This window comes from Corythoichthys intestinalis, chromosome 10 (genome assembly GCF_030265065.1).
Source record: "Corythoichthys intestinalis isolate RoL2023-P3 chromosome 10, ASM3026506v1, whole genome shotgun sequence".
Lineage (NCBI taxonomy): Eukaryota > Metazoa > Chordata > Actinopteri > Syngnathiformes > Syngnathidae > Corythoichthys > Corythoichthys intestinalis.
The window spans coordinates 55,563,493-55,586,833 of record NC_080404.1 but is presented as its reverse complement, the minus strand read 5'-3'; the positions used below and the strand labels follow the sequence as shown (position 1 = coordinate 55,586,833).

Genomic DNA, 23,341 nt, shown 5'->3' with positions numbered 1-23,341 from the left:
TGCCAGATTTAAAATAGATTGAACGTTGTTTGAGGGAGTTATCAGTCATTTTCCGAATTTGGTGCTTTGGCGAAAAAATGGCCGACTTTGGCACCCCGCCCAGCTCAGGCCCGTGAATGAAAACACACCATTTTGATAACTTAAGATTTCATATGCCTCATGAACAGTCTCGCCAATTTTGAGAATGATCAAACTAATTCCCTAGGTGCCAAGGTGTAAAATGTGCACACTGTAAATCGATAAAAATTTCACATTCAATCCAAAATACCCGATTTCCTGTTGGGTTTGGAATACGCATGCAAGAGACTTTTTGGAGCAGTTTTGTACAAGGTATCGACTCTCCGAATTTCATCCCTCTACGTTGAAAAAACCTAAATGGAGAGGCCTTTTTGAAAATTTCAAGGGGGCGCCACTGAGCCATTTTGTTACATGTTTTCGTAACATTGCAAGATTATCGAACGTTATGCAAAGCCGCATGTATGTGCAAATTTTGGTGAGTTTTTATGCATATTCAAGCCTCCAAATGTAAACTCTTACTGTGAACCCATGAAAATTTCACATTCGATCAAAAATACCCGATTTCCTGTTGGATTTGGAATATGGGTGCAAGAGACTTTTTGGAGCAGTTTTGCATAAGGTATCTACTCCCCAAATTTCCTTGCTCTATGTTGAAAAAACCCAATAGGAAAGGCCTTTTTTAAAACTTCTTTCTGTCGCCACTAGTTGGCACTGTAGAGTTGATGCAAATGACCCCTACAAGAACCTTTAGGGTATGACTCTCAACAAACACGGAAAGTTTGGCGCAGATATGTTGCATACCTGCCGAGTTATGACTGTTCAAAGTTTTTGGCGAGACAAATTGTTGACGGTCATTTTCACTTCCAGTTTGGACCTCTCCGCTTCAACGAAACCTCAATATTTTTCATCAGGCACCTGAACACATGTCTTGAGGCTCCCCTGAAACAGGTTTGAGGTCAATAGATTTTTTTCCCTTGGAGGAGGAGCCTGTCTCGTAAAGAAGGCCATTTCCTGTTTCCACTAGGGGCGCCACGCCTAATGGGTAATATTTCAATGCAGTCGTGTTCAGGCTGGGATATCTCATAAACATGCTAGAAATGAAAAAGATTGAACGTTGGATCACGGAGTTTTTAATCATTTTCTGAATTTGGTATTTTGCCTAAAAATGGCCGACTTTGGGACCACGCCCAGGCCAGACCCTTGAATGAAAACACACCATTTTGAAAACTTAAGATCTCATAGGTCTCCTGAATAGTCTGACCAATTTTGAAGACGATCCAACTTTATCCTTCAGCGACAAGGTCTCAAATGTAAATCGATAAAATTTCGCATTTGACCCAAAATTTCCGGCTTCCTTTTGGGTTTGAAATATGGGTGCAAGAGACTTTTTGGAGCAGTTTTGTACAATGTATCGACTCACTAAATTTCATTGTTCTACGTTGAAAAAACCTAATAGGAGAGGCCTTTTTGAAAATTTCAAGGGGGCGCCACTGAGCCATTTTGTTAATTTTTTTTATAGATTATCAAAATTTACGCAAAGTTGAATGTATGTGCAAATTTTGGTGAGTTTTCATGCATGTTCAAGCCTCCAAACGTAAACTCCAACTGTGAACCGAAAAAATTTCACATTCGATCCAAAATACCCGATTTCCTGTTGGATTTGGAATATGGGTGCAAGAGGCTTTTTTGAACAGTTAGGCATAAGGTATCTACTCCCCAAATTTCATTGCTCTACGTTGAAAACCTGAGAGGAGAGGCCTTTTTGAAAATTTTAAGGGTCAAGGGGGCGCCACTGAGCCATTTTTTGACATTTTTTCAAAACGACGCAAGATTATCGAAATTTACGCGAATCTGCACGTACGTGCAAATTTTGGTGACTTTTCGTGCATGTTCAGGCCTCCAAATTGGCCATTTTCATTTGCCCTGAAAAAAGAAGAATAATAATAATAATAACTAGGCCTGCAAGCAGGACTGAACGGGCCCTCGCAATCTAGCGCAACTCGGACGTCACGCAACTCGGACTGTGTGCAGGTCAGGGTGTTGGCAGATGCTCCTCTCTAATCATCTCATTAGAACATAACATGCTCGAAAGTCGCCTATTTACATTCCCACACCCAAGAGATAAAAACCCCTATTGGAGAGAGTACTACAAAAAAGGAGCCACTACTGAGCTGTGCAGCCAAGCCCTTATTCAAAACCAAAATTAATCTTCTAACTGGGCCAATTCGACGAAGTGTGCCAAATATTGTGGCTATATAAGCTGCCTGAGTCTTTGAAAAAAAATATTTCCTTTAAATGGCGAATAAAGGGTCGTCACGGCAACAGACAGAGACACGTGGACATGGGCTGTAAATAAGTATTACAATAGGTCTTCAAATTACAATGACCAACCTGAAAAGAACTGGACATGTATTGGAAAAACGAGTGACTTTCTATTGCCACTAGTTGGCGCTGTAGGGTTGATGCAAATGATCTCTACAAGGCCCTTCAGGGTATGACTCTCAACAAGCACGGGAAGTTTGGCGCAGATATGTTGTATATCTGCCGAGTTATGACTGTTCAAAGTTTTTGGAGAGAAAAATTGTTGACAGTCATTTTCACTTTCCTGTTTGGACCCCTCCGCTTCAACGAAACTTCAATATTTTTCATCAGGCACCTGAAGACAGGTCTTAAGCCTTCCCTTATGCAGGTTTGAGGTCAACAGATTTTTTTTCCTTGGAGGAGGAACCTGTCTCGTAAAAAAAGGCATTTCCTGTTCTCACTAGGGGGCGCTAGGCCTAATGGGTAATATTTCAATGCACTCGTGTTAAGGGTGGGATGTCGCACATACATGCCAGATATGAAAAAGATGGAACGTTGTGTGAAGGAACTATTAGTCATTTACTGAATTTGTCATTTTGCCGAAAAAATGGCCGACTTTGGCACCCCGCCCAGGTCAGGCCCGTGAATGAAAACACACCATTTTGATAACTTAAGATTTCATATGCCTCATGAACAGTCTCGCCAATTTTGAGAATGATCAAACTAATTCCCTAGGTGCCAAGGTGTAAAATGTGCACACTGTAAATCGATAAAAATTTCACATTCAATCCAAAATACCCGATTTCCTGTTGGGTTTGGAATATGCATGCAAGAGACTTTTTGGAGCAGTTTTGTACAAGGTATCGACTCTCCGAATTTCATCCCTCTACGTTGAAAAAACCTAAATGGAGAGGCCTTTTTGAAAATTTCAAGGGGGCGCCACTGAGCCATTTTGTTACATGTTTTCGTAACGTTGCAAGATTATTGAACGTTATGCAAAGCCACATGTATGTCCAAATTTTTGTGAGTTTTCGTGCATGTTCAAGCCTCCAAATGTAAACTCCTACTGTGAACCGATAAAAATTTCACATTCGATCCAAAATACCCGATTTCCTGTTGGATTTGGAATACGGGTGCAAGAGACTTTTTGGAGCAGTTTTGCACAAGGTATCGACTCCCCAAATTTCATCACTCTCTGTTAAAAAAACCTAATAGGAAACGCCTTTTTGAAAAATTCAAGGGGGCGCCACTGAGGCATTTTGCTACATTTTTTCGTAACATTGCAAGATTATCGAACGTTATCTAAAGCCGCATGTATGTGCAAATTTGTACAAGTTTTTGTGCATATTCAAGCCTCCAAATGTAAACTCCTACTGTGAACCCATGAAAATTTCACATTCGATCCAAAATACCCGATTTCCTGTTGGATTTGGAATATGGGTGCAAGAGACTTTTTGGATCAGTTTTGCATAAGGTATCTACTCCCCAAATTTCCTTGCTCTATGTTGAAAAAACCCAATAGGAAAGGCCTTTTTTAAAACTTCTTTCTGTCGCCACTAGTTGGCACTGTAGAGTTGATGCAAATGACCCCTACAAGAACCTTCAGGGTATGACTCTCAACAAACACGGGAAGTTTGGCGCAGATATGTTGTATATCTGCCGAGTTATGACTGTTCAAAGTTTTTTGCGTGACAAATTGTTGACGTTCATTTTCACTTTCCTGTTTGGACCCCTCCGCCTCAACGAAACCTCAATATTTTTCATCAGGCACCTGAACACAGGTCTTAAGGCTCCCCTGATGCAGGTTTGAGGTCAACAGATTTTTTTCCCTTGGAGGAGGAACCTGTCTCGTAAAAAAAGGCATTTCCTGTTCTCACTAGGGGGCGCTAGACCTAATGGGTAATATTTCAATGCACTCGTGTTAAGGGTGGGATACCACACATACATGCCAAATATGAAAAAGATTGAACGTTGTGTCAAGGAACTATAAGTCATTTACTGAATTTGTCATTTTGCCGAAAAAATGGTCGACTTTGGCACCACGCCCAGGTCAGACCCGTGAATGAAAACGCACCATTTTCAAAACTTAAGATTTCATATGTCTCCTGAACAGTCTCACCAATTTTGAAGATGATCCAACTAACTCCCTCGGCGAAAAGGTCTCAAATGTGCACCCTGTAAATCGATAAAAATTTCATATTTGATCCAAAATAACCGATTTCCTGTTGGGTTTGGAATATGCGTGTAAATGCTTTTTTGGAGCGGTTTTGGACAAGGTATAGACCCCCCAAATTTCATTGCTCTACGCTGACAGACCCTAATGTTATAGGCCAATTTTAAAATTTCAAGGGGGCGCCACTGAGCCATTTTGTTATATTTTTTTGCAACGTTGCAAAATTATCGAAATTTACAATTTTCCGGACGTATGTGCAAATTTTGGTGACTTTTCGTGCATGTTCAGGCCTCCAAATTGGCCGTTTTCATTTGCCCTGAAAAAAAAAAAAAAAATAAAAAATAAAAAAAAAAATAATCCTTTGCAAAACAATAGGGCCTTCGCACGCTTAGTGCTCGGGCCCTAATAATAACTAGGCCTGCAAGCAGGACTGAACGGGCCCTCGCAATCTAGCGCAACTCGGACGTCACGCAACTCGGACTGTGTGCAGGTCAGGGTGGTGGCAGATCCTCCTCTTTAATCATCTCATTAGAACCTAACATGCTCGAAAGTCGCCTATTTACATTCCCACACCCAAGAGATAAAAACCCCTATTGGAGAGAGTACTACAAAAAAGGAGCCACTACTGAGCTGTGCAGCCAAGCCCTTATTCAAAACCAAAATTAATCTTCTAACTCGGCCAATTCGACCAAGTGTGCCAACTATTGTGGCTCTATAAGCTCCCTGAGTCTCTGAAAAAAAATATTTCCTTTAAATGGCGAACAAAGGGTCGTCACGGCAACAGACAGAGACACGTGGACATGGGCCGTAAAAAAGTATTTTAATAGGTCTTGAAACTACAATGACCAACATGAAAAGAACTGGACATGTTTTGGAAAAACGAGTGACTTTCTATCGCCACTAGTTGGCGCTGTAGGGTTGATGCAAATGACCCCTACAAGGCCCTTCAGTGTATGACTCTCAACAAGCACGGGAAGTTTGGCGCAGATATCTTGTATATCTGCCGAGTTATGACTGTTCAAAGTTTTTGGAGAGAAAAATTGTTGACAGTCATTTTCACTTTCCTGTTTGGACCCCTCCGCTTCAACGAAACTTCAATATTTTTCATCAGGCACCTGAAGACAGGTCTTAAGGTTTCCCTTATGCAGGTTTGAGGTAGATTGATTTTTTTCCCTTTAGAGGAGGAGTGTGTCCCGTAAAAAAGGGCATTTCCTGTTCCCACTAGGAGGCGCCAGGCACAAATGGTAAATTTTCAATCCAGTCCTGCTCAGGCTGGTATACCTCACACACATGCCAGATTTAAAATAGATTGAACGTTGTATGAGGGAGTTATCAGTCATTTTCCGAATTCGGTTTTTGGCGAAAAAATGGAAGAGTTTGGCGCCCCGCCCAGGTCAGGCCCATGAATGAAAACACACCATTTTTATAACTTAAGATTTCATATGCCTCATGAACAGTCTCACTAATTTTGAGAATGATCAAACTAATTCCCTAGGTGCCAAGGTGTAAAATGTGCACACTGTAAATCGATAAAAAGTTCACATTCAATCCAAAATACCCGATTTCCTGTAGGATTTGGAATGTGTGTGCAAGAGACTTTTTGGAGCAGTTTTGCACAAAGTTTTGACTCTCCAAATTTCATCACTCTATGTTAGAAAAACCTAAATGGAGAGGCCTTTTTGAAAATTTCAAGGGGGCGCCAGTGAGCCATTTTTTTACATGTTTTCGTAACGTTGCAAGATTATTGAACGTTATGCAAAGCCGCATGTATGTCGAAATTTTTGTGAGTTTTCGTGCATGTTCAAGCCTCCAAATGTAAACTCCTACTGTGAACCGATAAAAATTTCACATTTGATCCAAAATACCCGATTTCCTGTTGGATTTGGAATACGGGTGCAAGAGACTTTTTGGAGCAGTTTTGCATAAGGTATCTACTCCCCAAATTTCCTCGCTCTATGTTGAAAAAACCCAATAGGAAAGGCCTTTTTTAAAACTTCTTTCTGTCGCCACTAGTTGGCACTGTAGAGTTGATGCAAATGACCCCTACAAGAACCTTCAGGGTATGACTCTCAACAAACACGGAAAGTTTGGCGCAGATATGTTGCATATCTGCCGAGTTATGACTGTTCAAAGTTTTTGGCGAGACAAATTGTTGACGGTCATTTTCACTTCCAGTTTGGACCTCTCCGCTTCAACGAAACCTCAATATTTTTCATCAGGCACCTGAACACATGTCTTGAGGCTCCCCTGAAACAGGTTTGAAGTCAATAGATTTTTTTCCCTTGGAGGAGGAGCCTGTCTCGTAAAGAAGGCCATTTCCTGTTCCCACTAGGGGGCGCCAGGCCTAATGAGTAATATTTCAATGCAGTCGTGTTCAGGCTGGGATATCTCATATACATGCTAGAAATGAAAAAGATTGAACGTTGTATCACGGAGTTTTTAATCATTTTCTGAATTTGGTATTTTGCCCAAAAATGGCCGACTTTGGGACCACGCCCAGGTCAGACCCTTGGATGAAAACTCACCATTTTGAAAACTTAAGATCTCATATGTCTCCTGAATAGTCTGACCAATTTTGAAGACGATCCAACTATTTTCTTCAGCGACAAGGTCTCAAATGTAAATCGATAAAATTTCGCATTTGATCCAAAATTTCCGACTTCCTGTTGGATTTGGAATATAGGTGCAAGAGACTTTTTGGAGCAGTTTTACACAATGTATCGACTCACCAAATTTCATCATTCTACGTTGAAAAAACCTAATAGGACAGGCCTTTTTGAAAATTTCAAGGGGGCGCCACTGAGCCTTTTTGTTAATTTTTTTCAAAGATTATCAAAATTTACGCAAAGTTGAACATATGTGCACATTTTGGTGAGTTTTCGTGCATGTTCAAGCCTCCAAATGTGAACTCCAACTGTGAACCGAAAAAATTTCAGATTCGATCCAAAATAACCGATTTCCTGTTGGATTTGGAATATGGGTGCAAGAGGCTTTTTTGAGCAGTTAGGCATAAGGTATCTACTCCCCAAATTTCATTGCTCTACGTTGAAAACCTGAGAGGAGAGGCCTTTTTGAAAATTTTAAGGGTCAAGGGGGCGCCACTGAGCCATTTTTTGACATTTTTTCAAAACGACGCAAGATTATCGAAATTTACGCGAATCTGCACGTATGTGCAAATTTTGGTGACTTTTCGTGCATGTTCAGGCCTCCAAATTGGCCATTTTCATTTGCCATGAAGAAAGAATAATAATAATAATAATAATAATAATAATCCTTTGCATTACAATAGGGCCTTCGCACGCCTAGTGCTCGGGCCCTAACTAGGCCTGCAAGCAGGACTGAACGGGCCCTCGCAATCTAGCGCAACTCGGACGTCATGCAACTCGGACAGTGTGCAGGTCAGGGTGGTGGCAGATCGTCCTCTCTAATCATCTCATTAGAACCTAACATGCGCGAAAGTTGCCTCTTTACATTCACACACCTAAGAGATAAAAACCCCTATTGGACAGAGGACTACAAAAAAGGAGCGAATAAAGGGTCATCACAGCAACAGACAGAGACATGTGGACATGGGCCGTAAAATAAGTATTTTAAAAGGTCTTGAAACTACAATGACCAACCTGAAAAGAACTGGACATATATTTAAAAAAATGAGTGACTTTCTATTGCCACTAGTTGGCGCTGTAGGGTTGATGCAAATGACCCCTACAGGACCCTTCAGACTATGACTCAACAAGCACGATATGTTTGGCGCAGATATGTTGTAGAAGTTATGACTGTTCAAAACTTGTGGTGAGACGAAATGGCTTCAGTCATTTTTACTTCTCCTGTTGGACCCTTCTGCTTCAACCAAACCTCAGTATTTTTCATCAGGCACCTGAACACATGTCTTCAGGCTCCCCTGATGCAGGTTTGAGGTGAATAGATTTTTTTTTCCTTGGAGGAGGAGCCTGTTTCGTAAAAAAGGCATTTCCTGTTCCCACTAGGGGGCGCTAGGCCTAATGAGTAATATTTCAATGCACTCGTGTTCAGGGTGGGATCCCGCACATACATGCCAGATATGAAAAAGATTGAACGTTGTTTCAAGGAGCTATTAGTCCTTTACTGAATTTGTCATTTTGCCGAAAAAATGGCCGACTTTGGCACCACGCCCAGGTCAGACCCATGAATGAAAACACACCATTTTGAAAAGTTTAGATTTCATAGGTCTCCTGAATTGTCTAACCAATTTTGAAGATGATCCAATTGATTCCCTCTGTGACAAGGTCTCAAATGTGCACCCTGTTAATTGATAAAAATTTCACATTCGATCCAAAATACCCGATTTCCTGTTGGGTTTGGAATATGGGTGCAAGAGACTTTTTGGAGCAGTTTTGCACAAGGTATCGACTCCCCAAATTTCATTGCTCTACGTTAAAAAAACCTAATAGGAAACGCCTTTTTGAAAAATTCAAGGGGGCGCCACTGAGCCATTTTGTTACATTTTTTTGTAACGTTGCAAGATTATCGAAATCCACACAAAGCCGCATGTATGTGCAAAATTTGGTGAGTTTTCGCGCATGTCCAGGCCTCCAAATGTAAACTGTACTAGAAATGGACAGAAATTTCACATTTGATCCAAAATACCCGATTTTCTGTTGGATTTGGAATATGGGTGCAAGAGGCTTTTTTGAGCAGTTAGGCATAAGGTATCTACTCCCCAAATTTCATTGCTCTACGTTGAAAAAACCCAACAGGAAAGGCCTTTTTTAAAACTTCTTTCTGTCGCCACTAGTTGGCACTGTAGAGTTGATGCAAATGACCCCTACAAGAACCTTCAGGGTATGACTCTCAACAAACACGGAAAGTTTGGCGCAGATATGTTGCATATCTGCCGAGTTATGACTGTTCAAAGTTTTTGGCGAGACAAATTGTTGACGGTCATTTTCACTTCCAGTTTGGACCTCTCCGCTTCAACGAAACCTCAATATTTTTCATCAGGCACCTGAACACATGTCTTGAGGCTCCCCTGAAACAGGTTTGAGGTCAATAGATTTTTTTCCCTTGGAGGAGGAGCCTGTCTCGTAAAGAAGGCCATTTCCTGTTTCCACTAGGGGCGCCAGGCCTAATGGGTAATATTTCAATGCAGTCGTGTTCAGGCTGGGATATCTCATAAACATGCTAAAAATGAAAAAGATTGAACGTTGGATCACGGAGTTTTTAATCATTTTCTGAATTTGGTATTTTGCCTAAAAATGGCCGACTTTGGGACCACGCCCAGGCCAGACCCTTGAATGAAAACACACCATTTTGAAAACTTAAGATCTCATAGGTCTCCTGAATAGTCTGACCAATTTTGAAGACGATCCAACTTTATCCTTCAGCGACAAGGTCTCAAATGTAAATCGATAAAATTTCGCATTTGACCCAAAATTTCCAGCTTCCTGTTGGGTTTGGAATATGGGTGCAAGAGACTTTTTGGAGCAGTTTTGTACAATGTATCGACTCACTAAATTTCATTGTTCTACGTTGAAAAAACCTAATAGGAGAGGCCTTTTTGAAAATTTCAAGGGGGCGCCACTGAGCCATTTTGTTAAATTTTTTTGTAGATTATCAAAATTTACGCAAAGTTGAATGTATGTGCAAATTTTGGTGAGTTTTCGTGCATGTTCAAGCCTCCAAACGTAAACTCCAACTGTGAACCGAAAAAATTTCACATTCGATCCAAAATACCCGATTTCCTGTTGGATTTGGAATATGGGTGCAAGAGGCTTTTTTGAACAGTTAGGCATAAGGTATCTACTCCCCAAATTTCATTGCTCTACGTTGAAAACCTGAGAGGAGAGGCCTTTTTGAAAATTTTAAGGGTCAAGGGGGCGCCACTGAGCCATTTTTTGACATTTTTTCAAAACGACGCAAGATTATCGAAATTTACGCGAATCTGCACGTATGTGCAAATTTTGGTGACTTTTCGTGCATGTTCAGGCCTCCAAATTGGCCATTTTCATTTGCCATGAAGAAAGAAGAATAATAATAACTAGGCCTGCAAGCAGGACTGAACGGGCCCTCGCAATCTAGCGCAACTCGGACGTCACGCAACTCGGACTGTGTGCAGGTCAGGGTGGTGGCAGATCCTCCTCTCTAATCATCTCATTAGAACCTAACATGCTCGAAAGTCGCCTATTTACATTCCCACACCCAAGAGATAAAAACCCCTATTGGAGAGAGTACTACAAAAAAGGAGCCACTTCTGAGCTGTGCGGCCAGGCCCTTATTCAAAACCAAAATTAATCTTCTAACTGGGCCAATTCGACCAAGTGTGCCAACTATTGTGGCTCTATAAGCTCCCTGAGTCTCTGAAAAAAAATATTTCCTTTAAATGGCGAACAAAGGGTCGTCACGGCAACAGACAGAGACACGTGGACATGGGCCGTAAAAAAGTATTTTAATAGGTCTTGAAACTACAATGACCAACCTGAAAAGAACTGGACATGTTTTGGAAAAACGAGTGACTTTCTATCGCCACTAGTTGGCGCTGTAGGGTTGATGCAAATGACCCCTACAAGGCCCTTCAGGGTATGACTCTCAACAAGCACGGGAAGTTTGGCGCAGATATCTTGTATATCTGCCGAGTTATGACTGTTCAAAGTTTTTGGAGAGAAAAATTGTTGACAGTCATTTTCACTTTCCTGTTTGGACCCCTCCGCTTCAACGAAACTTCAATATTTTTCATCAGGCACCTGAAGACAGGTCTTAAGGTTTCCCTTATGCAGGTTTGAGGTAGATTGATTTTTTCCCTTTAGAGGAGGAGTGTGTCCCGTAAAAAAGGGCATTTCCTGTTCCCACTAGGAGGCGCCAGGCACAAATGGTAAATTTTCAATCCAGTCCTGCTCAGGCTGGTATACCTCACACACATGCCAGATTTAAAATAGATTGAACGTTGTATGAGGGAGTTATCAGTCATTTTCCGAATTCGGTGTTTTGGCGAAAAAATGGAAGAATTTGGCGCCCCGCCCAGGTCAGGCCCGTGAATGAAAACACACCATTTTTATAACTTAAGATTTCATATGCCTCATGAACAGTCTCACCAATTTTGAGAATGATCAAACTAATTCCCTAGGTGCCAAGGTGTAAAATGTGCACACTGTAAATCGATAAAAATTTCACATTCAATCCAAAATACCCGATTTCCTGTTGGGTTTGGAATATGCATGCAAGAGACTTTTTGGAGCAGTTTTGTACAAGGTATCGACTCTCCGAATTTCATCCCTCTACGTTGAAAAAACCTAAATGGAGAGGCCTTTTTGAAAATTTCAAGGGGGCGCCACTGAGCCATTTTGTTACATGTTTTCGTAACGTTGCAAGATTATCGAACGTTATCCAAAGCCGCATGTATGTGCAAATTTTGGTGAGTTTTTATGCATATTCAAGCCTCCAAATGTAAACTCTTACTGTGAACCCATGAAAATTTCACATTCGATCCAAAATACCCGATTTCCTGTTGGATTTGGAATATGGGTGCAAGAGACTTTTTGGAGCAGTTTTGCATAAGGTATCTACTCCCCAAATTTCCTTGCTCTATGTTGAAAAAACCCAATAGGAAAGGCCTTTTTTAAAACTTCTTTCTGTCGCCACTAGTTGGCACTGTAGAGTTGATGCAAATGACCCCTACAAGAACCTTCAGGGTATGACTCTCAACAAACACGGAAAGTTTGGCGCAGATATGTTGCATATCTGCCGAGTTATGACTGTTCAAAGTTTTTGGCGAGACAAATTGTTGACGGTCATTTTCACTTCCAGTTTGGACCTCTCTGCTTCAACGAAACCTCAATATTTTTCATCAGGGACCTGAACACATGTCTTGAGGCTCCCCTGAAACAGGTTTGAGGTCAATAGATTTTTTTCCCTTGGAGGAGGAGCCTGTCTCGTAAAGAAGGCCATTTCCTGTTTCCACTAGGGGGCGCCAGGCCTAATGGGTAATATTTCAATGCAGTCGTGTTCAGGCTGGGATATCTCATATACATGCTAGAAATGAAAAAGATTGAACGTTGTATCACCGAGTTTTTAATCATATTCTGAATTTGGTATTTTGCCCAAAAATGGCCGACTTTGGGACCACGCCCAGGTCAGACCCTTGAGTGAAAACTCACCATTTTGAAAACTTAAGATCTCATATGTCTCCTGAATAGTCTGACCAATTTTGAAGACGATCCAACTATTTTCTTCAGCGACAAGGTCTCAAATGTAAATCGATAAAATTTCACATTTGATCCAAAATTTCCGGCTTCCTGTTGGGTTTGGAATATTGGTGCAAGAGACTTTTTGGAGCAGTTTTACACAATGTATCGACTCACCAAATTTCATCATTCTACGTTGAAAAAACCTAATAGGACAGGCCTTTTTGAAAATTTCAAGGGGGCGCCACTGAGCGATTTTGTTAAATTTTTTTGTAGATTATCAAAATTTACGCAAAGTTGCATGTATGTGCAAATTTTGGTGAGTTTTCGTGCATGTTCAGGCCTCCAAACGTAAACTCCAACTGTGAACCGAAAAAATTTCACATTTGATCCAAAATATCCGATTTCCTGTCAGATTTGGAATATGGGTGCAAGAGGCTTTTTTGAACAGTTAGGCATAAGGTATCTACTCCCCAAATTTCATCGCTCTACGTTGAAAACCTGAGAGGAAAGGCCTTTTTGAAAATTTTAAGGGTCAAGGGGGCGCCACTGAGCCATTTTTTGACATTTTTTCAAAACGACGCTAGATTATCAAATTTTACGCGAATCTGCACGTATGTGCAAATTTTGGTGACTTTTCGTGCATGTTCAGGCCTCCAAATTGGCCATTTTCATTTGCCATGAAGAAAGAAGAATAATAATAATAATAATAACTAGGCCTGCAAGCAGGACTGAACGGGCCCTCGCAATCTAGCGCAACTCGGACGTCACGCAACTCGGACTGTGTGCAGGTCAGGGTGGTGGCAGATCCTCCTCTCTAATCATCTCATTAGAACCTAACATGCTCGAAAGTCTTCTCTTACTTTACCACACCCAAGAGATAAAAACCCCTATGGGAGAGAGTACTACAAAAAAGGAGCCACTACTGAGCTGTGCAGCCAAGCCCTTATTCAAAACCAAAATTAATCTTCTAACTGGGCCAATTTGACCAAGTGTGCCAAATATTGTGGCTCTATAAGCTGCCTGACTCTCTGGAAAAAAAATATTTCCTTTAAATGGCGAACAAAGGGTCGTCACGGCAACAGACAGACACGTGGACATGGGCCGTAAATAAGTATTTTAATAGGTCTTGAAACTACAATGACCAAACTGAAAAGAACTGGACATGTATTGGAAAAACGAGTGACTTTCTATTGCCACTAGTTGGCGCTGTAGCGTTGATGCAAATGACCCCTACAAGGCACTTCAGGGTATGACTCTCAACAAGCACGGGAAGTTTGTCGCAGATATCTTGTATATCTGCCGAGTTATGACTGTTCAAAGTTTTTAGCGAGACAAATTGTTGACGGTCATTTTCACTTTCCTGTTTGGACCCCTCCGCTTCAACGAAACCTCAATATTTTTCATCAGGCACCTGAAGACAGGTCTTAAGGCTTCCCTTATGCAGGTTTGAGGTAGATTGTTTTTTTCCCTTTAGAGGAGGTGTGTGTCCCGTAAAAAAAGGGCTTTTCCTGTTCCCACTAGGAGGCGCCAGGCACAAATGGTAAATTTTCAATCCAGTCCTGCTCAGGCTGGTATACCTCACACACATGCCAGATTTAAAATAGATTGAACGTTGTTTGAGGGAGTTATCAGTCATTTTCCGAATTTGGTGCTTTGGCGAAAAAATGGCCGACTTTGGCACCCCGCCCAGCTCAGGCCCGTGAATGAAAACACACCATTTTGATAACTTAAGATTTCATATGCCTCATGAACAGTCTCGCCAATTTTGAGAATGATCAAACTAATTCCCTAGGTGCCAAGGTGTAAAATGTGCACACTGTAAATCGATAAAAATTTCACATTCAATCCAAAATACCCGATTTCCTGTTGGGTTTGGAATACGCATGCAAGAGACTTTTTGGAGCAGTTTTGTACAAGGTATCGACTCTCCGAATTTCATCCCTCTACGTTGAAAAAACCTAAATGGAGAGGCCTTTTTGAAAATTTCAAGGGGGCGCCACTGAGCCATTTTGTTACATGTTTTCGTAACGTTGCAAGATTATCGAACGTTATGCAAAGCCGCATGTATGTGCAAATTTTGGTGAGTTTTTATGCATATTCAAGCCTCCAAATGTAAACTCTTACTGTGAACCCATGAAAATTTCACATTCGATCAAAAATACCCGATTTCCTGTTGGATTTGGAATATGGGTGCAAGAGACTTTTTGGAGCAGTTTTGCATAAGGTATCTACTCCCCAAATTTCCTTGCTCTATGTTGAAAAAACCCAATAGGAAAGGCCTTTTTTAAAACTTCTTTCTGTCGCCACTAGTTGGCACTGTAGAGTTGATGCAAATGACCCCTACAAGAACCTTTAGGGTATGACTCTCAACAAACACGGAAAGTTTGGCGCAGATATGTTGCATACCTGCCGAGTTATGACTGTTCAAAGTTTTTGGCGAGACAAATTGTTGACGGTCATTTTCACTTCCAGTTTGGACCTCTCCGCTTCAACGAAACCTCAATATTTTTCATCAGGCACCTGAACACATGTCTTGAGGCTCCCCTGAAACAGGTTTGAGGTCAATAGATTTTTTTCCCTTGGAGGAGGAGCCTGTCTCGTAAAGAAGGCCATTTCCTGTTTCCACTAGGGGCGCCACGCCTAATGGGTAATATTTCAATGCAGTCGTGTTCAGGCTGGGATATCTCATAAACATGCTAGAAATGAAAAAGATTGAACGTTGGATCACGGAGTTTTTAATCATTTTCTGAATTTGGTATTTTGCCTAAAAATGGCCGACTTTGGGACCACGCCCAGGCCAGACCCTTGAATGAAAACACACCATTTTGAAAACTTAAGATCTCATAGGTCTCCTGAATAGTCTGACCAATTTTGAAGACGATCCAACTTTATCCTTCAGCGACAAGGTCTCAAATGTAAATCGATAAAATTTCGCATTTGACCCAAAATTTCCGGCTTCCTGTTGGGTTTGGAATATGGGTGCAAGAGACTTTTTGGAGCAGTTTTGTACAATGTATCGACTCACTAAATTTCATTGTTCTACGTTGAAAAAACCTAATAGGAGAGGCCTTTTTGAAAATTTCAAGGGGGCGCCACTGAGCCATTTTGTTAATTTTTTTTATAGATTATCAAAATTTACGCAAAGTTGAATGTATGTGCAAATTTTGGTGAGTTTTCATGCATGTTCAAGCCTCCAAACGTAAACTCCAACTGTGAACCGAAAAAATTTCACATTCGATCCAAAATACCCGATTTCCTGTTGGATTTGGAATATGGGTGCAAGAGGCTTTTTTGAACAGTTAGGCATAAGGTATCTACTCCCCAAATTTCATTGCTCTACGTTGAAAACCTGAGAGGAGAGGCCTTTTTGAAAATTTTAAGGGTCAAGGGGGCGCCACTGAGCCATTTTTTGACATTTTTTCAAAACGACGCAAGATTATCGAAATTTACGCGAATCTGCACGTACGTGCAAATTTTGGTGACTTTTCGTGCATGTTCAGGCCTCCAAATTGGCCATTTTCATTTGCCCTGAAAAAAGAAGAATAATAATAATAATAATAATAATAATAATAATAATAATAATAATCCTTTGCAAAACAATAGGGCCTTCGCACGTCTAGTGCTCGGGCCCTAATAATAATCCTTTGCATTACAATAGGGCCTTCGCACGCCTAGTGCTCGGGCCCTAATAATAATAATAATAATCCTTTGCATTACAATAGGGCCTTCGCACGTCTAGTGCTCGGGCCCTAATAATAATAATAATAATAATAATCCTTTGCAAAACAATAGGGCCTTCGCACGCTCAGTGCTCGGGCCCTAATAATAATAATAATCCTTTGCATTACAATAGGGCCTTCGCACGCCTAGTGCTCGGGCCCTAATAATAATAATAATAATACATTTTATTTGTAGAGCGCTTTTACCAATGCTCAAAGACGCTTTACAGTAGGAACAGAAACAGCAAACAACGTGGACAGAACAAAACAAGAAAATAATTATAAGTAAAAAGCTAGTTTAAAAAGGTGAGTTTTTAACAGTTTTTTGAATGTGGGAAGGTCTGAACATGAACGAATGGGTTTTGGGAGTGAGTTCCAAAGGGAGGGGGCGGCAGCGGAGAAGGCTCTGTCCCCCCTAGTTCGGTGTGTTCTTTGTTTGGGCAAAGTGATGTGTGTTATCAAGCGTAAAGGCATTTTTAGGTGTGTGTATATATATATATATATTAGGGCTGTCAAACGATTAAAAATTTTAATCGAGTTAATTACAGCTTAAAAATTAATTAATCGTAATTAATCGCAATTAATCGCAATTCAAACCATCTATATAATATGCCATATTTTTCTGTAAATTATTGTTGGAATGGAAAGATAAGACGCAAGATGGATATATATATATTCAGCATGCGGTACTTAAGGACTGTATTTGTTTATTAAAACAATAAATCAACAAGATGGCATTAACATTATTAACATTCTGTTGAAGTGATCCATGGATAGAAAGACTTGTAGTTCTTTATGAAAAATGTTAGTACAAGTTATAGAAATTTTATATTAAAACCCCTCTCAATGTTTTCGTTTTAATAAAACTTGTAAAATTTTCAATCAAAAAATAAACTTGTAGGCCGCCATTGTAGATGGCAATAATTACTTACACTATAAAATCAGTCGCACCCACGCGCCAGCAGAGGGCAGCAAAACTCCGCAAAACACAATTAACAAGTGGGCCTTTCATTCCTCTGTCATTTAAATCTGTCTGAGCTGGGCCAAGTGCGTTAATTGCGTCAAATTTTTTAACGGGATTAATTTAAAAAATTAATTAACGCCCGTTAACGCGATAATTTTGACAGCCCTAATATATATATATATATATATATATATATATATATATATATATATATATATATATATTTTTTTTTTTTTTTTTTTTTTTAAATAAGATCTAAAAGTTTTTTGAGTGAAAGCAGTGAATTTGTCATTTTTTAAAATTCTAGGTACATCTGAGATGCAATTGTTGGCTGTTTTCAACAATATACATCAAAAATAAAGACATTGATTGACTGAAAATGATAAAATGTCTTGTTTTCTCATGTATATCTATAATTGCTCTTCACCTGAAAATATATTTGTTTTATCCGATTACTCGATTAATCGATAGAATTTTCAGTCGATTACTCGATTACTAAAATATTCCATAGCTTGACTTGTCTTTGTTGATTTACTGCTGTCTTCTCTGCTATAATAATAACCAACACGGCCCCGTGTTCAAGCAAAACCCTCCTACCACAACAAAACAAGTAGGAACTAATATTCACATAGGAACTAAAGTTATACAACATAAAATATACAATATCAATGAATACTACATCACATTTGTAAAATATAAACACATAATAAAATAAATAATAACCCATTTAAATAAAATAAATTGAAATGAGCTAAAACACCTGTAATTAAATAATAAGATCCTGCTTACCATAATTTTTGGACTATAAGACGCACCCGACTACAAGCCGCACCCACCAAATTTCACACAAAAACAACATTTGTTCACAGATAAGCCGCACTGGACTATAAGCCGCAGCACTCCTCATTGTATTATGGAATATTTACACCAAAAGATAGTAACCGGTAACACTTTATTTGACAGCGCCACCGCAAGACTGTCATAAGACCAAATGAACCACCATGAAGCTTTGGACCAATGGGCTGAAAAGCTTCATTGCTTCGAGAAGCTTAATTTGCCCATCACTGCTCCACCTGCTGTCAACACTGTTGTCGTCCAACATGCCTCCTAGCATGCATTGCAGTACTACAGATGTAAATAACAATCAAAATTCATGTTCTCTGCAAATTATTTCTTCAGTTACTGTTTCAGTTATTGCTAGAGATAGTATTTCGTAACTCTTTATTTGAAAGTGGCCCCATAAAACTGTCATTAGACAATCATAATTATGACACGACACTGTTATGACAATTAATGAATGCTTATACCAGATGTCATTTAGTGTTATCCGGCAAATTATCTCACTTTTGAATGGATGTAAAAGATCCGAGCTGAGCATAAATGGAGATAGTGACATAGTTTGCCGGATGAGCATTCAGTAATGCCCATGATAGTGTCATGTCAGAATTATGACGGTCATAAGATCAAATGAACCACCATTGCTTCAAGAAGCTCCATTTGGACATCACTGCTCCCTTGGAGAGACAGTCAAGCTCTGCTGCCACCTGCCGTCAAAACTGTTGTTGTCCAACATGCCTCCTAGAATGCATTGCAGCGCTACAGATGTAAATAACAATCAAAATTCATGTTTAGTGCCGATTACTTTTCAGTTGCTGTTCCAGTTGTTTAATTAATTGCTAGTTATGGTATTTGGTAACATTTACTTGACAGTCGTGTCATAATTATGACATGACACTGCCATGAGCATTAATGAATCCTTATGACAGATGTCATTTTGTGTCATCGGCAAATTACTCTCACTTTTGAATAGATTTAAAAGATCCGAGCTGGACATAAATTGAGTTAGTGACATAGTTTGCCGGATGACAATGACATCTGTCATAAGCATTCATTAATGCCCTTGATAGTGTTATGATTATGACGGTCTTATGACGCCGCTCTCAAATAAAGTGTTACCTATTAACCCAAATAAATCAACAAATAAGCCGCGCTGGACTATAAGCCGCAGGATACTGAGGGAGGGAAAAAAGTAGCAGCTTATAGTCAGGAATTTACGGTACACAATTAAATTGATTAATTTCTGTGTGGCGCTTTAACTTGAGAAAATCCACCAATAAAGCTTTTGAAAACCGTTCATAAGAAAAAAATGATTCATTGAGGCATTTCATTTGGAAAATACATGTTAAAATCTTTGTCATTGGGATTGCTTTTCTCTTTAGCACAGGACTTTTTTTCTTCTTCTTTCTTTCAGAAACAAAGCTGACTAATACGCGGGGTCTGAAAGGCAAATTGTTGTTGGATTATATCTTTAAATACCCGCTACTTTTTGAGCAGAATTCTAGCTTTGTATAGCCTAAATAAACAACTAGTACGTTTATATTTTGCATTTTGCTTTCTTACTGTACCGAAAATGAACCAAACCGTGACCTCATAACCGAGGTACGTACCGAACCGAGATTTTTGTGTACCGTTACACCCCTACTATCTACTATTTGTCTTCACTTTATTTCTCTTTTTAATTCTAATATCTAGTTGACTTTTCTCTTTATCAGTAGTCACCCGTTCTCCCCCAGAGGGGAGGGGCTATTTTTTTCAGCTGCAGCCGCCTGACTATACTGACCCCTGGCTGGATGGACGTCCTCGTTCCCCCCCCCGGCTACTCCGGCTAGATGGTCCTCCTCATGTTCCCTCACCCCACTGCATCTCTACAAACTGGAACTCCTTCTGCTAATACCCATCATCAGTCCTGGTGCATCTATAGCCTGTCCATCCTGGGAGTGGATCTCTCCTGATTGTGGTTCTCCCCAAGGTTTCTCTTTTCCCACTGGGTTCTTGGAGTTTTTCCTTGCCGCCATGGAGGGTCTAAGGATGGGGGACGCCCAGGACATGAACTCATCCCATTCATTTACTGGATCGGACTGTGTATTAAATTGACTCTTTAAAGCCCTCTGAGACAACCTTGTTGTGATATCGGGCTATACAGATAAAATTGAATTGAATTTTAAGGGTACCGGGGCTGACTCCAGGTCAGTGGACAGACACGGTTTACAGCCCCTAGTGATTTGGGGTAAAAGTACAAATAATACCACAAATTGGGAATATGGCTCTTACAGTGTTATTTTTACAAGTTATTGAGAGGCCTTTTGATTATTGATAGGCTTGCTGTCTCATAACTGCTAGGTTAAGTTGTTTCATGGACCAAGACCACAGCAGTATCCTCTCCTGTTGCACCAAATGTTTTTTATCTGATGACAAATCACAATACCTGTTGGGTTTATGTTTTAATTCAGTCTAGGGCTGCAGCTATCGATTATTTTAGTAGTCGATTAATCGATAAACTTAGTTCGAATAATCGAGTAATCGGATAAGGAACATAAAAAATTAAAATATTTGACCTGAGCCTCAAACGGTATAAAAAACAAATAAATGAGGATATACGTACAACAAAAGAACGATTGGCTAACTTACATAGCAAAAGTCTGCTAGTTTAAATGCTATAAAATGCCAAAGTTTTTTTTACAATGCTCTTTACGAATAGTTCAAACACATATTCCCACAAAAAACGGCTAAATATACCTTTAAAAAAATCATCGGCTCAAACAAAAACTTAGCTTATGTTGGTCTTAACAGGGAGCAGCCGGACTACTTTTAGTGCGGGACAATGCGCTGACGTCATGTGGGTAGAGGAAGAAGCACAAAAAAAAAAAAAATTACTGTAGCCGACAGTCGCTACAAACTACTCCGACGATGCTAAAAACTACGCCCGTATGATGCTACGGTGGTAGCAGGTAGCGTCTGATGCGTCTCATAGATATCACACGTATGTAGAACTAGATGCAAAATGACAGCCTCGGCGACGTTAGTAAACAGCCGCCATCTTAAAGCAGTAGACTTCTCAGCGCTAACAAATAAGATTAACGTTACTGTCACTCATTCACGTAACCTAAGCCCTGCGGAGGGCTAGGTTTCTATTCATATGACCACTGTCGATGCGTGGCTAACGTGTCTTACATACAGGCTTTATTTAATCTGTGAAAACATAGCGCTGTAGAGTGATGAGGGTGTAAAATAAAAACTTAATAAAGCTAACTGTCAATTTTAGCTCAGTAGTCATTGCTGGACAAAACACCAAGTAGCACTATGTGCTCCAATACAGCAGGTATCATACATTTATTTTGAACACTGCAAAAACTCAAAATCCTATCAGTACTTACAGTTTAGACTAACTTAAAACTTAAAAATAGCTTGACACAAATGGAAATTCAATGGAAACACGTGGGAAAGTGATGTGTGTAATCAAGCGTAATGACATTTTTAGGTAAGATTTTTTTTTTATATAAAATCTAGATGTTTTTGGAGTGAAAGCAGTGACTTAGTCTTTTTTAAGTCACATCTGAGATGCAATTATTGGCTGTTTTCAACAATGTACATCGAAAATAAAGACATTGATTGACTGAAAATGGTTCAATATTAGATGAAATCTCTTGTTTTCTTGTACATATTTATAATTGCTCTTTACCTAAAAAAAAAAACGTTTTATCTGATTACTTGATTAATCGATATAGTTTTCAGTTGATTACTCGATGACAAAAATATTCGATAGCTGCAGCCCTACATGTATGCAAGGCAAATTAGCCTGACCCAGATATTACTTAAATTCAAGTAATTAGTAGTATTTTTCAAGGTTTGAATTTACATTTTTGTCACATGTGTGCCGTGAATGTAATATGTGATTCACAAACATTTGGGAACAAACAATTACTGTATAAATTATCAGACTTAGTTAGCTGTTTGTGAAGTTCTGTGTTTGTACGCTACGTTCACTTACATCCTGTGTAACTCCTGGGGGCTAAGCCCCCCCTATTTCTTAAAACCTAGTGACGCCCCTGGTTAAGAGGCATTTCTCGTCATCTACGCTTTGCCATATTGTTCTATATAGCTGTATCGTCTCAATATATGATTTGAATTCCAATAATATTGCTATTTAAGATTGTAGTTTCGGTGTCATATACACTTTAAAGATAGAATAAAAACCACTTAATATCATACATAGCACTAGTCATACATTTTGTATTTGCAGACAATCAAATTGTAATGTAAGCAATTTGCGAGACAAGTTAGTCGAAAGTCAACTCACCTGACATTTTCGGGACTTGATCTTTGCTTGCTCGGCTATATGTTGATCCCAGCGCGTTGTTTATTGTCTTTGTTAGCGGCTAAACTAGGTTAGGCTAACCTAAGCAGGTCTCGAAGTTTCCACGTACAACCAAGCGACTCGAAGCAGAAGCGAGATTGAACGGATTCTTGGCGTGTCCGAAGATTTTTGACACTTTTTAGTGGATTATTTTACGCAATGGGGCCAAGGAGAGATATAAAGGACTTAGTCATTGTCTTCTTAGCACTACCGTTTCGACGCACGGAATCCACTTCCAAAGTACAATGAACAATCGGACGCGACGGCGAGTATTGATGACGTCATGAACGAAAGTTTTTTTTTTTTTTTTTTTTTTTTAAATTGAACAACCAGGGCCTTAGAAAGAGGGTTACGACACTCCCATAGAGATCCATTATACGATTTTACTTCCGGGTACTTCGGGGTTACGGAGCCTCGTGTAGTTCCAAACATGGCTTCGACGAGAGCGGACCGCATTCATACGAATGGCTGGCTGTAAAGTATATTCGGAGGTAAATTGGTGAAAAAAACGATCCCTTTTGAATTTTCAACAGTCTGTATTCTATCAGAGACGCTTTATGATGTATATGTTGTGCTTTATTTGTAGATGCGTAGCGTAATTATACATATATTTTATCTTGGTTGACGAGCGATGTTCTGCTACTTTTTAAGCTGAGTCTGCTAACTAGTGTAACGTTCAAATATGTCTCGTGTTGATGACGTGCGCAAGCGCGGTAGTCGAGGGCAAAAAGGGAGGGAGAAAGTGATTGTTGTTGAGTTGTTGGCGGTTCAATAAAGAGTCGGGACGGCTTCGCCCAAAAGAGCACAAGTCTA

General features: G+C 39.9%; 1 protein-coding gene across 2 annotated transcripts in view; it reads right to left on the bottom strand.

Moving 5' to 3' along the window:
* LOC130922850 (oocyte zinc finger protein XlCOF6-like) overlaps positions 1–22,763 on the bottom strand; it is a 61,350-nt gene extending 38,587 nt beyond the window's left edge. For both annotated transcript variants that reach the window (XM_057848037.1, XM_057848038.1), the window contains exon 1: positions 22,472–22,763. In XM_057848037.1, coding sequence (XP_057704020.1) covers positions 22,472–22,478 — 7 coding nt within the window. In that variant the 5' untranslated portion in view covers positions 22,479–22,763. The remainder of the gene's footprint in view (positions 1–22,471) is intronic.
* Between the last annotated feature and the right edge of the window lie 578 nt (positions 22,764–23,341).